The 13151-nt window shown below is 46.1% G+C and overlaps 1 protein-coding gene across 6 annotated transcripts in view; it reads left to right on the top strand.

The window, feature by feature from the left end:
* CENPJ (centromere protein J) overlaps window positions 1-13151 on the top strand; it is a 39523-nt gene that overhangs the window by 11538 nt on the left and 14834 nt on the right. For all 6 annotated transcript variants that reach the window (XM_011375473.2, XM_011375471.2, XM_011375469.2 and 3 more), the window contains exons 7-10: window positions 73-1684; window positions 3576-3708; window positions 4909-5074; window positions 12402-12644. In XM_011375473.2, coding sequence (XP_011373775.1) covers window positions 73-1684; window positions 3576-3708; window positions 4909-5074; window positions 12402-12644 — 2154 coding nt within the window. The remainder of the gene's footprint in view (window positions 1-72; window positions 1685-3575; window positions 3709-4908; window positions 5075-12401; window positions 12645-13151) is intronic.

The following is a 13151-nucleotide window of genomic DNA, read 5'->3' on the forward strand; positions in this document are numbered from 1 at the left end:
ATAACTTGCTTTAAAAATAACTGATACTATGCGGATATACCAGAATTAATTCAGATATGTTCTTTATTTTAGGTAGCAGAAGGGTCATCACTAATCAAAGTGAAACCAAAACAACCATTTTTAAAACGAGGAGAAGGTTTGGCTAGATTTAGTAATGCTAAATCTAAGTTTCAGAAAGGGAGAGAAAATAAACTAGTGACTACTCAGAGCATTTCAGAGGATCCACCAGTGTTTAAAACAGACAGACAACCATTCCAGCGGAAAACTGCGCTTCTAAATAAAGAACCGTGTGCAGAGAACCCTCCTGCCAAGAAGAACAGTAACGCTAGAACCAAGAGTGGTTCTGCCACAGTGAGTCAGAAGCCAAAAGAGCTTCACAGTAGTGACAGGAAAGGTCTCTGCCCGTCAGGATGGAAGATCCTGGCAGGGAAGAAACGCAATGGGCAGTTTAGAGACCATATCAAATTAGGAAAAGCAGAATCTAAGTGTAGTGTACCCGAGTGTGCAAAACCTTGCGACATCAGTTGCAGAGTCTGGAATAAGAGCCGGGGTAAGGAGGGACTTACTGTCTCACCGGAGCTGGTCAGCCACGCGGCCTCTGAGGGCCTGGTGAGCAAGACTGCAAAAGAGTCAGGGTCTTCTCTCGACGCTTCTCTTCAGAGGAAGTTAGAGAGCTGGGAGCGAGAGAAGGAAAAGGAAAATTTGGAATTGGATGAATTTCTGTTTTTAGAACAAGCTGCTGATGAAATATCATTTTCCAGTAATTCTTCATTTGTACTAAAGATCTTACAGAGGGACCAGCAGACTTGCCAAAGTCGCCGGCTGTCTTCTACCCCTGTCAAAACTGTGCGGCAGCAAAAGACAACACGGGGTCCCAGTAGTCATTGTGACCAGGAGGCAGGGCCAGGCCGTGCTGAGCAACGTGGATGTGAGGGCGAGTGTGAGGGCGCAGCCAGGCAGCTAGCTTCAGCGTCCTCACCGGATGGACGGGGGGAGCAGTCCTGTAAAGTCAGGAGGAAAGTGTTGCAGGTGAGCACCCCAGAAAACCAGACGAGGTGGGAGGCCAGTGATGAGGACGGTGTTACGAGCAGTGACACTGGCTCTGAGGAGCAGCTGGACGTTACCATAAAACTGTCAGCTGAGGGAAATGAAAGGACCACCAGCGGCAGAGAGGATAGCCCACAAGTCTGTGATGGCAAGGGACCTCCCAGGGATGCTGGGACTCAGGAAGAGGATAAAAGGAGAGATGCTGACTTAGATTTGTCCGATAAAGATTATAGCAGTGAGGAGTCCATTGGATCAGAAAGCTTGGAAAATAAAGGTTCTGAGTCCTCAAGAAGACCCTCGTCTACAAGTACAAGCAGAATCGACTTCGATGATGAAAGAACTTGGACCGACCTTGAAGAGAATTCATTTAAACATGATATCTTTGGGAGCGAAGCCATTGATGGGACTGTCCAGACAGCCTGCCCTCGTAAGAGTGACGCGTGTCTCGACAGGACGGTGAGAAGGAAAGCCACACCGGTCAGGCGGGAGGGCGTGAGCCAGTCCCGCAGGGGCGTCAGTCCCCCTGCATCGGACCTGATGATGAGGTTCTTCCCGTCTCTGAGACCCAAGCCCAAACCCAAACCTGATTCACATGTGGGAAATGAACCCCAGCTAAACAGTCAAGACCAGCCCCTCGGTAAGTTGGAGCATTAGAAAATATGTGTCAGAATGTTAAAAATTGAACGTTTACTTTATCGGTATGTTGTCAGAATGCTTAAAATCCTAACCTTTCTGGTTGCTCAGTAGAAGTCTTAGTAGATAATTTGTTAAAATTTGGTTTATTTTGGGGGGGTCTAAATAATGTAAATAGTCACTATTATAAGAGATTTAGATAAATTGTGATTTCAGATTTTTCAAATTTAAGCTTATGTTTTATTTCCAAGGCTTTAAAATTAGTTACTTACAAAATGAGATAACATTTAAGTTTCTTTTACAGCCAGAGAGTACTCAATTTATGGTTTGGGTTACTGTGGAGTGAACATGGTATATGCACACTTTAATGACTGTTTTCACCTAATTCTTTTACTAACTCATGCATTACTTTGCTAAATACGACCAGGAAGTTTCTTTCCTTCCCTAGACCTGGTCTCCTAGTCCCTTTCTCCAGAAACACCAGCATTCCTAGTTTATTTGCATGTTCTAGAAACATTTGTTCATTGAGAACATATGTGTGAGCGTTCATTGAGAACATAATCTCCTTTGTACACAAATGTAAACATGATTTTTCTATAACGTTCTGCACCTTGTAATATTTTGAAGATTGTTCTAACACACACATCTGCCTCACTCCAGTTAATGGTTGTGTGTATTCAGTTGGTGTGATACACTTTTTAAACTTAAATTGAAAAACCATTTTTTATTCTATCATGTTATAAATTCTGAATGCCTAACGAAGCAAAGCACAGATGCTTTAAAAATATAAATTAGAACAAGCTGTTTAAACAAATACTCTGAATTTAAAAGGAGTACTTTTTGCAGAAAATTTGGAAGTTTAAAAAGTATGGAAACAGCATGCTAAGTGCCAATCAATAGATGATTGGATAAAGAAGTTGGGGTACATGTACCAGCAGTCCCCAACCTTTGTGGCATCAGGGTCTGGTGCTACTATGAGAATCTGTTGCCTGATGATCTGAGGCGGAGCTGAGGCAGTGATGCTGGCTCTGGGGAGCGGCTGCAGATACAGATGAAGCTTTGCTCACTTGCCAGCCGCTCACCTCCTGCTGTGTGGTCCTGTTCCTAACAGGCCACAGAAGGTATGGTTCGCAGCCTGGGGGTTGGGGAATCCTGATATATACAATGGAATATTACTCAGCTATTAAAAAAAAAAGAAAGAAATGTCACCATTTGCAGCAACGTGGATGGACCTAGAGGGTATTAGCTAAGTGAAATAAGTCAGAGAAAAACAAATAGTCTGATTTCACTTAATGTGGAATCTAAAGGACAAAATAAACTAACAAAATGGAAACAGACTCATAGATACAGAGAATAAGCTGGTGATTGTCAGAGGGGCAGGGGATTTGTGTATTTTAGTCTTGTGCTATAAATCAGATTTCGTTTCTAAAAGGGCAGTTAAAGAACAGAAGCATTAGCTATTTTACTGCCTTACGTAGCCAATTTGAAATGGAAAAAAGTCTTAATTTGTATTTCTTTGATTAGTGTGGGTAAACTTTGATTTCGATGTTGATTAGTGCTCTTGTAAATTACTCATGTTCTTAAGCTATTTTTATATATTGGCTTTTAAAAAATTTTATTTGAATGGTTCTTTTTAAATATATAATGTTAATTTATTATGAGATTGGTATTCTTATGAGATAGGATAATTTGATTTTTTCCTACATTTAGATTGGTTTCATCTGGAAAATAAAGCCAATAAAATTAAAAATTTTTCTTTAAATTTGTTTTTGGAAGCATCGTTTCTATGCATTTTAGTAGGGATTTACCATATTTTTGGCTCTTAGTGTTCATAGCTAGTGTGTTTGCTGCTGAAGGCCTTTTGTCAAGTTCAATATTTATGGCCTATTTTGTAGGTGACAGTGTTCGATCTCAAGTTTTGAGAGAGAAAGTTATTGAATTGGAAATGGAAATAGAAAAATTTAAAGCTGAGAACACATCTTTAGGTAAACTTCGCATTGAACGAGAAAGTGCCTTGGAAAAACTCAGGTAAGTTTGCATCAGTAAGTTGGGGAGAAGTGTAGTGATTCAGTCATATCTTTAAGATTATATCTAAAATATTTGAAACAATTTTTATAAATTCTACAATATAAATGGAAAGGAAGTGAAATCTGTACCACGTATATATTTTTTAATTAATTAAAATAACCCACGCGGTCAGAGATCTGTTGAAAGGGGACTCTTAGTGATGAGGTGATGATTGAAATTCGAAAGACAGTCTGGAGTTAGGGTACCAGTGCGGCCCTGGCAAGCGTGCTAGTGTCCTATGGCTCCGTAACGACGTGGGCATGCACCGGTGCCTTAAAGCAGCCTGCCTCTTCAGTGGCTGTCTTCAATCTTGAGCCTCATGGGGGTTTCTCTTTCTCCTACTTGGGTTCTAGAGCTTCCACAAAAACACTTTTGTCTGTAGATGGATTATTGTTTATGTGGGGGGATGTGAGCCAGCACCTCTAGTCCACCATCTTGCTGATGTCGCTCTCTCTGTGCTCTGAACACGGCATCCAGGATGAAGCTGGGTTGTGAGGCCCCTCTGATCAACATTCTCCTAAACTAAATACTAAAGTCTGTAAGGCCCCAGTTAATCTGGCCCCGTTTCTTTTGTTTTTATATTACCTCCTATCATTTCTGTTGCTTGCTGTTTCAGCCACACTGGTCTCCAGGTGGTTCTTCGAACACTTCGGGGTTTGGTATGAGGTGTTCCCTCTGCCTGAACTCTTTTGTCCAAATATCCGTATGCTGTTTTCTCACGAAAATAGAAATCTGCTTCCAATATCTCAGCAAGGTGACCCCATCTGTAGCTGTAATATTCTGTCCTGATATTTCCTAACCTCATTTTTTGCTCTGTTTCTCTTTAGCACTTCTAATGTTCCGTTCACTTTACTTATTTATCTTATTATCGCCTGTCTGTCCCACTAGAATGTAAGAATCTTCCTGGGAGCAAGCATGTATATTTTATTCTCTGTGGTTCCTCCAGCCCTTAGTGTAGTACTTGATCCATGGGTGCCCCTGGGTGCTTGCTGGAGGAGTGCTTTGAGTTGACTCATTCCAGTGCTATGGACTGAAGATGGAGTCACCAAGACGACCGGCTCCTCAATTTCAGGCTGTCACTGGTGTTTCATTTCGGTACAACGTGTGGATTATCGTAATGAGATGGTCCCCTTAGATGATAACATGGTTTGGTCATTTTAGGAAAGAAATTGCAGACTTTGAACAACAGAAAGCAAAAGAATTGGCTCGAATAGAAGAGTTTAAAAAGGAGGAAATGAGGAAGTTACAAAAGGAACGCAAAGTTTTTGAAAAGTATACTACAGTTGCAAGAACTTTTCCAGATAAAAAGGAACGTGAAGAAATACAGGTATGCCGGTTCTTTACATTCTGCTTGTGTACGTTAGTAAAGACGACCGTCTTATAAGAACCTCAGTTATTTGTTGTGTCAAAGAGAAATTGACTCAGCAGATCATCTGGCTGAGATACCATGTCGGGAGCATCAGGAGCATCTTTTGTAGTCCGACTTCTAAAGGGTAAATTTTGTTATTTTCTTACTAAAGGCCTCCAAGGAAAAAAGATCATAATAATGATATGAACGAATGAACAGGCTGAGAGTTGAGAATTCACCAGTGTAATGTGTTGTTAATGGGTTTGACCCACGACACGACAAATACTGTTAGTTTTGTTCATTTATAATAATTTAAGGCCCATATACTAACTAGGCGTTAATTCTAAAACTTAAAAACTGATAGGCCAAATTATTAGTCCTGTTCATTTCAAAATTAGAAATGGACATGATCAAAAGAATGTACTGAAAAAGAACGAATGTATTTCTAGCTAAAACTAGAAAAAACGTAGGTGAATATATTCATGGCATTGGCATATGCAGAGATTCCTAAGAGAAGACAAAGAGCTAAGTATAAAAGAAAAAATGGATATATTGTACATCATCAACAGTAAAATTTTAGCTTACCAAAAAAAATGTTTTCAATGATTATCCATTGCTTTTCACATCAAATGCAAACTCACATTCCACTTCCATGTTGAGGGGACCGGTATTTTTCAGTTCCTTCCTTTCCTGTGTAGTTCACCATCTTTGCACTGTCTCATCTGCATGCCATGTTGAGTAGGATCTTTAATTCTCTCTTTTTTTTTTTTTTTTTTTAATCTACTGTAGGTTTTTGCTTTGTGTTTACCATGAGGCTTACAAAAAACATCTATTAAAATTTTTATTTAAAAAAAAAAAAGTGCAGTGAAACCTCTCCCTGTCGCCCTCGCTCTGGCACCTAATTCTCTGTAATTTACTTGACTGAACAGTTATGTTGCTTCCGTCCTTTTCCTGTCTCTGAGAAGCGCTACCGTGAATAACCACGTCCATTCATCATGTCACAGTCATTGTTCTGCCTCGTCCTTCGCCCGGTTACTGAGCACTTGCGACGTAGCCGGCACGTGCCGGGCATGCGGGAGTGAACACAATTCGTCCTTGCCCCGTGTAGCTTACAGACTCAAGTACACTGTAGAGGAAATCTCTGCAAGTGACGAAGTTGATGGGTTATAAGCGGGGTGGTTTGTACCTTGGCAGATAGTGCCAGATTATCTCTTCATATGCCAGTTTTTAATTCTGCTAGCAATTATTGGAGTGTTTTTTGCTTTTTGCTTTGCTCGATAAAAAGATTAAAAATTGACATTAAACTTAATTGAATTTCTTTCAAAAAATCTACAATATAGATTATAGATTGTTATAAAAACATAAATATAGCATGCTTTTTTTGTGAACACTTCAAAAACTTTAAACAAAGTTATCGGAAAACTTTTTACTAAATTTAAAACCATAATCTATTCTAAAATATCTGCACAATGGGTTTGTCATTTCGTTTTTATTGTTCGAGTCTTCTAAGAGTAGCGAAATACTTTCTTTGATACCTTGCTATGTTATGAAACTCTTACCAGACCCAAAAGGAGAAAACCAATCTCCTCAGACCACCCGGGATTCCAAGATTGATTCTCACCTCCCCCTCCTTCTCGTAGCTCAGGACTCGGCTTCTTTCACATAGAACAACCTTGCTTATTGGGATTCTGCTTTCTTGTGTGCGAATAACATATAGATTTTACTGTATGGCAGCCTGGTGCCTTTCCTGCAAAAAAAGTATCCTCTTATTCTCTAAGCCTGTTCTGTCCAGTCAGCTAGTCATTGGCCACATGTGGCTATTTACATTTAATTGAAATTTGGTTTCGTGGTCACATTAGCTTCACGTCAAGTGCTCAGCAGTGGTGTGCGGCTGACAGCCATCACGCTGGGCACTGCAGGGCTGGCCTACAAGGCCGTTGCGGAGCGTTCTGGTCAGTGCTGGTGTAGAGGCCTCAGCCCCGGGGAGGAGGTTGGGGAGCCAGCTTTCCTCCTCAGGAAGTCAGTCAGTCTCCTACCTTCGCAGCTTACTTCGAGCCCTTCTCTGCTTTGTTAGTGTTGATTTAAGTCTGGGACCCTTTCAGAGGTCTTGGTTTTGTGTGTGACCGTGGGTATTCACTAGTTCTTCCTGTTTTGGGTACAGTTCCTTCTTTTTCTTAAATTAGTTGGCTTATTCGGAGTTTTCTGAATTTACTCTTCTTCTACCACTGTGCAAATACATACTTTAAAAACAGATGTATACTTAATAGGAAACAAACATTTGTTGATACACTTCCACTTTTTAAATCATAAGATTAAAGAAATGGTACAGGCATACTTGGAGATATACCGAGTTTGGTTCCAGATCACCTTAATAAAGTGAATGTTACAGTTTGGGAGTCGTACAAAGATGTTGGTTTCCCAGTACATTAAAATACTACCTTACACCAAACTGTAGTCTGTTAAATGTGCAGTAGGATTATGTCTGTAAAAACAACGTACCTACCCTAACTAAAAACACTTCGTTTCTAAAAAATGCTGACCATCACCTGAGCCTTCAGCAAGTCATAGAGCCTTTGCTGGCGGAGGGTCTTGCCTCAGCGTTGGTGGCTGCTGATGGCTGGGGTGGCTGTGGCAATTCCTTAAGACAATGAAGTCTGCTGCACTGGCTCTTTCGTGAAGTTTCTCTGCAGCACACGATGCTGCTCGACAGCGTTTTACCCCGAGAACTTCCTTCAATACTGGAGTCCGTCCTCTCAAACCCTGCCGCGCTTCATCGACAAAGTCTGCGTCATATTCTCAGTCCTGAGTCGTCACTTCAGCAGTCTTCACGGCATCCTCACCAGGAGCTTTCATCTCGAGAAACCACTTTGCTCACCCATAAGAAGCAACTCCTTACCTGTTAGTTTTAGCATGAGAATGCAATTCAGTTGCGTCTCCAGGCTCCACGGCTACCTCTGGTTCTCCTGCTGTTTCCACTGTATCTATAGTAACTTCCTCCACTGAAGCCGTGAACCCCTCAGGGTCATCCGCTGGGGCTGGAATCCACTTCTTCCAAACTCCTGTTTGTGTTGATGTCTGACCTCTTCTCATGAATCATGAATGTTCTTAACGGCACCTAGAATGGGGAAGCCTTTCCAGAAGGTTTTCAGGTCACTGTGCCCGGATCCATCAGAGGAATCACCATCTACGGCAGCTACAGCTTACACGATGCATTTCTTAAATAACGAGACCTGAAATTCAGAATCACTCCTTGATCGGTGGGCTGCAGAATGGGTGTTGTGTTCATAGGCATGAGAACATCGACCTCACCGTCCGTCTCCACCAGAGCTCTTGGGTGACCAGGTGCCTTGTCAACGAGCAGTCGTATTTGGGAAGGAATCCTTTCTTCTGAGCAGCAGGTCTCAACAGTGGGCTTAAAACACCCAGTAAACAGTTATAAACAGATATTGTCACCCAGGCTTGTCATTCTACTCACAGAGCCCAGGCAGAGCAGACTTAGTCATTCTTGAAGCCCTAGGATTTTCAGAATGCTGAATGAGCACTGGCTCATCTTAAAGTCACCAGCTGCATCAGCCCCTAATGAGAGTCAGCCTGTCCTCGGGAGCTTCGAAGCCAGGCATGGACCTCTCTCAGCTATGAGAGTCCAGATGGCATTGTCTTCCAGTATGAGGCTGTTTCGTCTACACTGAAAATCTGTTATTCGGTGCGACGCCTTCACCGATCTCTTAGCCGGACCTGGACACCTCGCTGCAGCTTCCCCGTCAGCACCTGCCGCTTCACCTCGCACTTCGTCGTGGAGACGGCTTCTCTCCCGAAACCTCATGGTCCAGCCTCTGCCAGCCTCAGCCTTTTCTCCTGTGGCCTCCTCGCCTCTCGGCGAGGACAAGCAGGGCCTCGCTCTGGACCAGGCTTTGGCTTGAGGGAGTGGGGGGCTGACTTCTATCCTGACTCGAGACGTCCTCCGTATCAGCAACGAGGCCGATTTGCTCTCTCACTCGTGTGCTCACTGGAGCAGCACTGCTACTTTCCTTCCAGAACTTTCCCTTTACACTCACAGCTTGGCCAACTCACAAGAGGCCTAGTGTTCGTCCCAGCTCGGCTCTCAGCTGCCTTCCTCACTGAGCTCGGTCACGTCCAGCTTCTGCTTTAAAGTGAGAGACGTGGAGCTCTTCCTCTCATGTGAACACGTAGAGGCCACTGCAGGGTTGTTAGGAGGCCTAACGTCCCTGCTGTTGTGTCTCAGGGAACGGGGAGGCCTGAAGAGAGGGGGAGACGGGGACAGCCAGCGGGTGGAACAGTCAGCGCACACGTTTCTTAAGTCTGACGTGGGTGTGGCTGGGGGGCCCCAAAGCAATGACAATAGTAACATCAGAGATCACTGACCACAGTCCACCAAGACAAATACATGATGACGAAAAAGGCTGAAAAACTGGGAGAATGACCAAGACGTGACACAGACAAGAAGTGAGCAAATAATGTTGGAAAAATGGCGCTTACAGAGTTGGTCGATGCTGTTGCCACAAATCTTTGATTAATAAAAAAACAGTGTCTGTGAAGTGCCATGTAACGAGGTGTGCCTAACCTTCCTTTCTCTTACAGTTGTTTTTAAAGATGTTAACTCTTCTGACTATTCATTTATTTGACAAACTTATTGAGAATGCTTCATGACTAGATTTTGCACTGATCACTGAATTATTGTTAATGAGTAAGACATTTCTCTCCTGGAATTTACATTTCATCATTGTCGATTTATAGCTTCTCACAAACTCAAGTTTCTCTAGTTAATTATAAATTTCCGTGTTGATGACCAAGTCCCCACTTGACCAGTGGGCGCCCGTAAGTCCGTCGGCTTCCGTGTCCTTCGACATTGCCTCGGCCCTGGATTTTTGTGTCCCTGCTTTCTGTAACAGCACCTGTCTTAACCCCGCAGATCTGAAATCCGCTGCCTGCTCCAGGGGCCCTGTTTCTTTCTCCTCCGCATGGGGACTGGTCCTTGCTGTCGGCGCTGTCGTAACGGTAGCGCCAGGGGAGGGCAGTGTCTTCTGCAGTCCCTTGTCCACGCGGATTTTCCTCTCTGTCACGTGGCGTCTGACTTCCACATGCTGAGGTCTCAGTGACAGTGTGCGCCCTGGGGTTGGTCATGGCCGTGCTGGATGCAGACCAGCGTGTGCCCATCACACCGCAGACGGCTGTGAGCCTCGTGCAGGGGCTGCGTCGCCCCATCTGCTGACTTTCGCCCGTCAGTTGGGGTGGAAGCCTGGGCCTCACCGCGTCCAGGTTGCGTGAACCCGCAGGTTCCTCTGGCCTCTCGTCCCGAGGACGTCTGTGTCCTGACCTTTCCTTCCATGGCCCTTCTCCCGTCTGACCTGTGCTTCTGCCCTGCGCTGGGTGCAGCCTCAGCTCTGCGGCCCTTGTCCCTCCCCACGTCCGTCCCCCTTTGCTGCCGGGCTGGTCTTCCCTCGTGACACCTGACGTCTCCTGTTCACAGCCCTTCAGGTGGCTTCGTCTTGGGCTCAGTGCGGACTCTGTAGTGTGGCATTCAGGCCCTTTGTCACAGGGCTCTTCCTCCCTCGCAGGTCTCCTGCTGTCCCTGGCAGGCGGACCCTTTGCGCGGCCCTTCTGTCCCTCTCTGTGTGTTGGTCGTGTTTGCTCTGTCGAGCAGGTGCCTTTCATTTCTGTCTGTTGGTCTGACTTCCTGGTCTTGGCGGTGGAAGCCTCGGCAAGCTGTCTTTGGGGGTGCCCCCGACAGCTTAAGGCCAGGAGCCCCTCCTCCCCTTAGTAACGCTCACGGATCCATGCTCTCATTTTAAACCCTATTTCCTAGTCTTTTGTGACCCCGAAAGATTTTTGTCACTCCTCCTATTCTTGTGACCCCAGTAGTCTTTTGGTCCCCTTAGGACCTTCAGATCTACCCTCTCACGTCCTTAAACCCCAGAGTTATAACCGTTACTCTAACGTATTCTCTGCTCCCTTTACTCAAGCCACTATGCTTTGGCTCCTCCTACCTGCTCCATCTGTGCACCCATGATACCTAACTCGCTGGAGGAAAGCTTTCCTGGGGGGCAGGCTCACTTCAAAGTCGAGAGCACGGACCGCAGAGGCCTCCCCGTCCCCTCCCCCCAGGACCCATGGTACTTCCCCCTCTTCTCACTGCACCCCGCCCTCCCCTCCCCTGAAGGCCCTGTGTCCCGTTCGGCTGAGAACCTGCTGTGGGTCCCGCCCTCCTGCTGCCTGTGGCACGTGAGCCTGAGTGCTCAGTCTGGCCCTTTCGTTGGGGGGCCTGTCCGCGCCCACAGGCAAGGCCCTCTTAGGCCTGGAGCGGCCCGGCTCCTGCATCCCTGCCCCGCGTCCTCCCCTGGCTGGTCCGCGCTTGCAGTTACTCCTGAGACTTAACCACATGTCCGTCAGCCAGAGCCCTGTTTGCCGCTTTGCAGAAGCTCCCCGAAGCTTCGTCGTCTGCAGATGGCGTGTCCTGCTAATGCGCTCTCGTTAGGCCGCTGTTCTGGTAGCGGTCCAGCCCCTCCCTTGCGGCCTCCTGCTGGCCACCTCTCAGGGCACATGGGACCTGGCTCCTCGCCACGTGCCTGGCTCCTCGCCACATGATTTCTTCCTTTGACTCAGGACACCTGACGCCCTGGGCTTTCCCCTCACCGGCCGATCACATCCAGTTTCGTGGTTTAAATGTGGTTTCTATGCCAAGAGCCCCAGCTTCAGTCCCGGCCAGACTATCTTCTGTGCGGGTCTGGCGTCTCTGACCCCTCAGCATGTTGCACAGTAAATTGTCTGTGCCGTTCAGATTGCTTCTAGAGATTTCTGGGAGCTTCACTTATGTCATTTAGTCCGTCTAAAACAACTCGTTTTCCTAAACCTTGTTTCTTACAAATTCCAAATAGAATCGGTTTTTAGGGCTGCTGGTTTTGAATTTGAATCTTTTATGCTTCCTTTCACCTCAACTCGTCGTCAGTTAGTAATGAATTTCTAGGAATCTTCACCAATATTGCCCATTTGTCTCTTCTGCTTCAAGTAGTGTCTAGTTTAGGCTTTCATTACGACACGGCCGTGTCGTTGCAGAGGACGTCCGCGTGGTGCCTGCCTCTTCCTGTCCTGACGCCTGTTGGTTCTGTCGATAGTGTGGGGTGAGGCTCTGGCCTGAACTTTTTCCTCTTCCCCGAAAAAGCCAGTGGAACCAGAATGGGAGAGACTAGCCTTCCTTTTTCTGCTCTCTGTCCTGGGCCAGTCGTTGTTTCGTTGACGTGTCTCTTCTATTGCTTTAATTTTAGTAACGCTTTTTAAAATGTTTTTGAAGGCTTTGAAACAGCAGGTGGCCGACTTACAGGAAGATATGAAAAGAAAGGAAGCAAAATGGTCAAGTACACATGGCCGTCTTAGAAGCCAGATAGAGATGTTGGTCAAAGAGAACACAGACCTCCGGGAAGAAATAAAAGTGATGGAAAGATTCCGACTAGACGCCTGGAAGAGAGCAGAGGCCACCGAGAGCAGCAGCAAGGCGGGCCAGTGCGGGACTGCCGCGAAGAAAGAGGGGTCCGTGGTAGGTTTGGGGACAGCGGCTTTGTCACCTCAGTGGGCGTATTAAATATGTGAGCAGTCGGATCTGTAGAGACAGAGGAAGGGTGGGTGCCAGTGCTGCAGGGACAGAACGAGGGGCTCATGGTGCATGGGGACAGTCTCGGTGCTGCCAGACAAGGTGAGCTCTGGGGCTGGAGGCCGCTGACGGCCGCATGGCAGGTGACTGCTGCGATGTGGAGTAGATCACGTGAGCAGGGGCGAAATGACGTGTCCTGCGTACTGCACCACAAGTGAAACAGACGTGTGAGCGTTGCTCTGCAGATGCTTTTCAGGTTCATTTAGATGATTCTCATAAAGGGATTACGCCCCAGCGGGCAGATGGTCTCGGTTAAAACTGGCCCGGGGAGAGTTTGTGGTCACGTACCAGTCAGGGAACTGGTGCTCGGTCACCCCTGTCTCAGCCCCGCTCTCCTGGCGCTGCTTTTGGGCTGTGCGGGTGATGCGGTGAACAGGGTGACGGACGTCTTCG

Source organism: Pteropus vampyrus, unplaced genomic scaffold (genome assembly GCF_000151845.1).
Source record: "Pteropus vampyrus isolate Shadow unplaced genomic scaffold, Pvam_2.0 Scaffold272, whole genome shotgun sequence".
NCBI classification, from domain to species: Eukaryota; Metazoa; Chordata; class Mammalia; order Chiroptera; family Pteropodidae; genus Pteropus; species Pteropus vampyrus.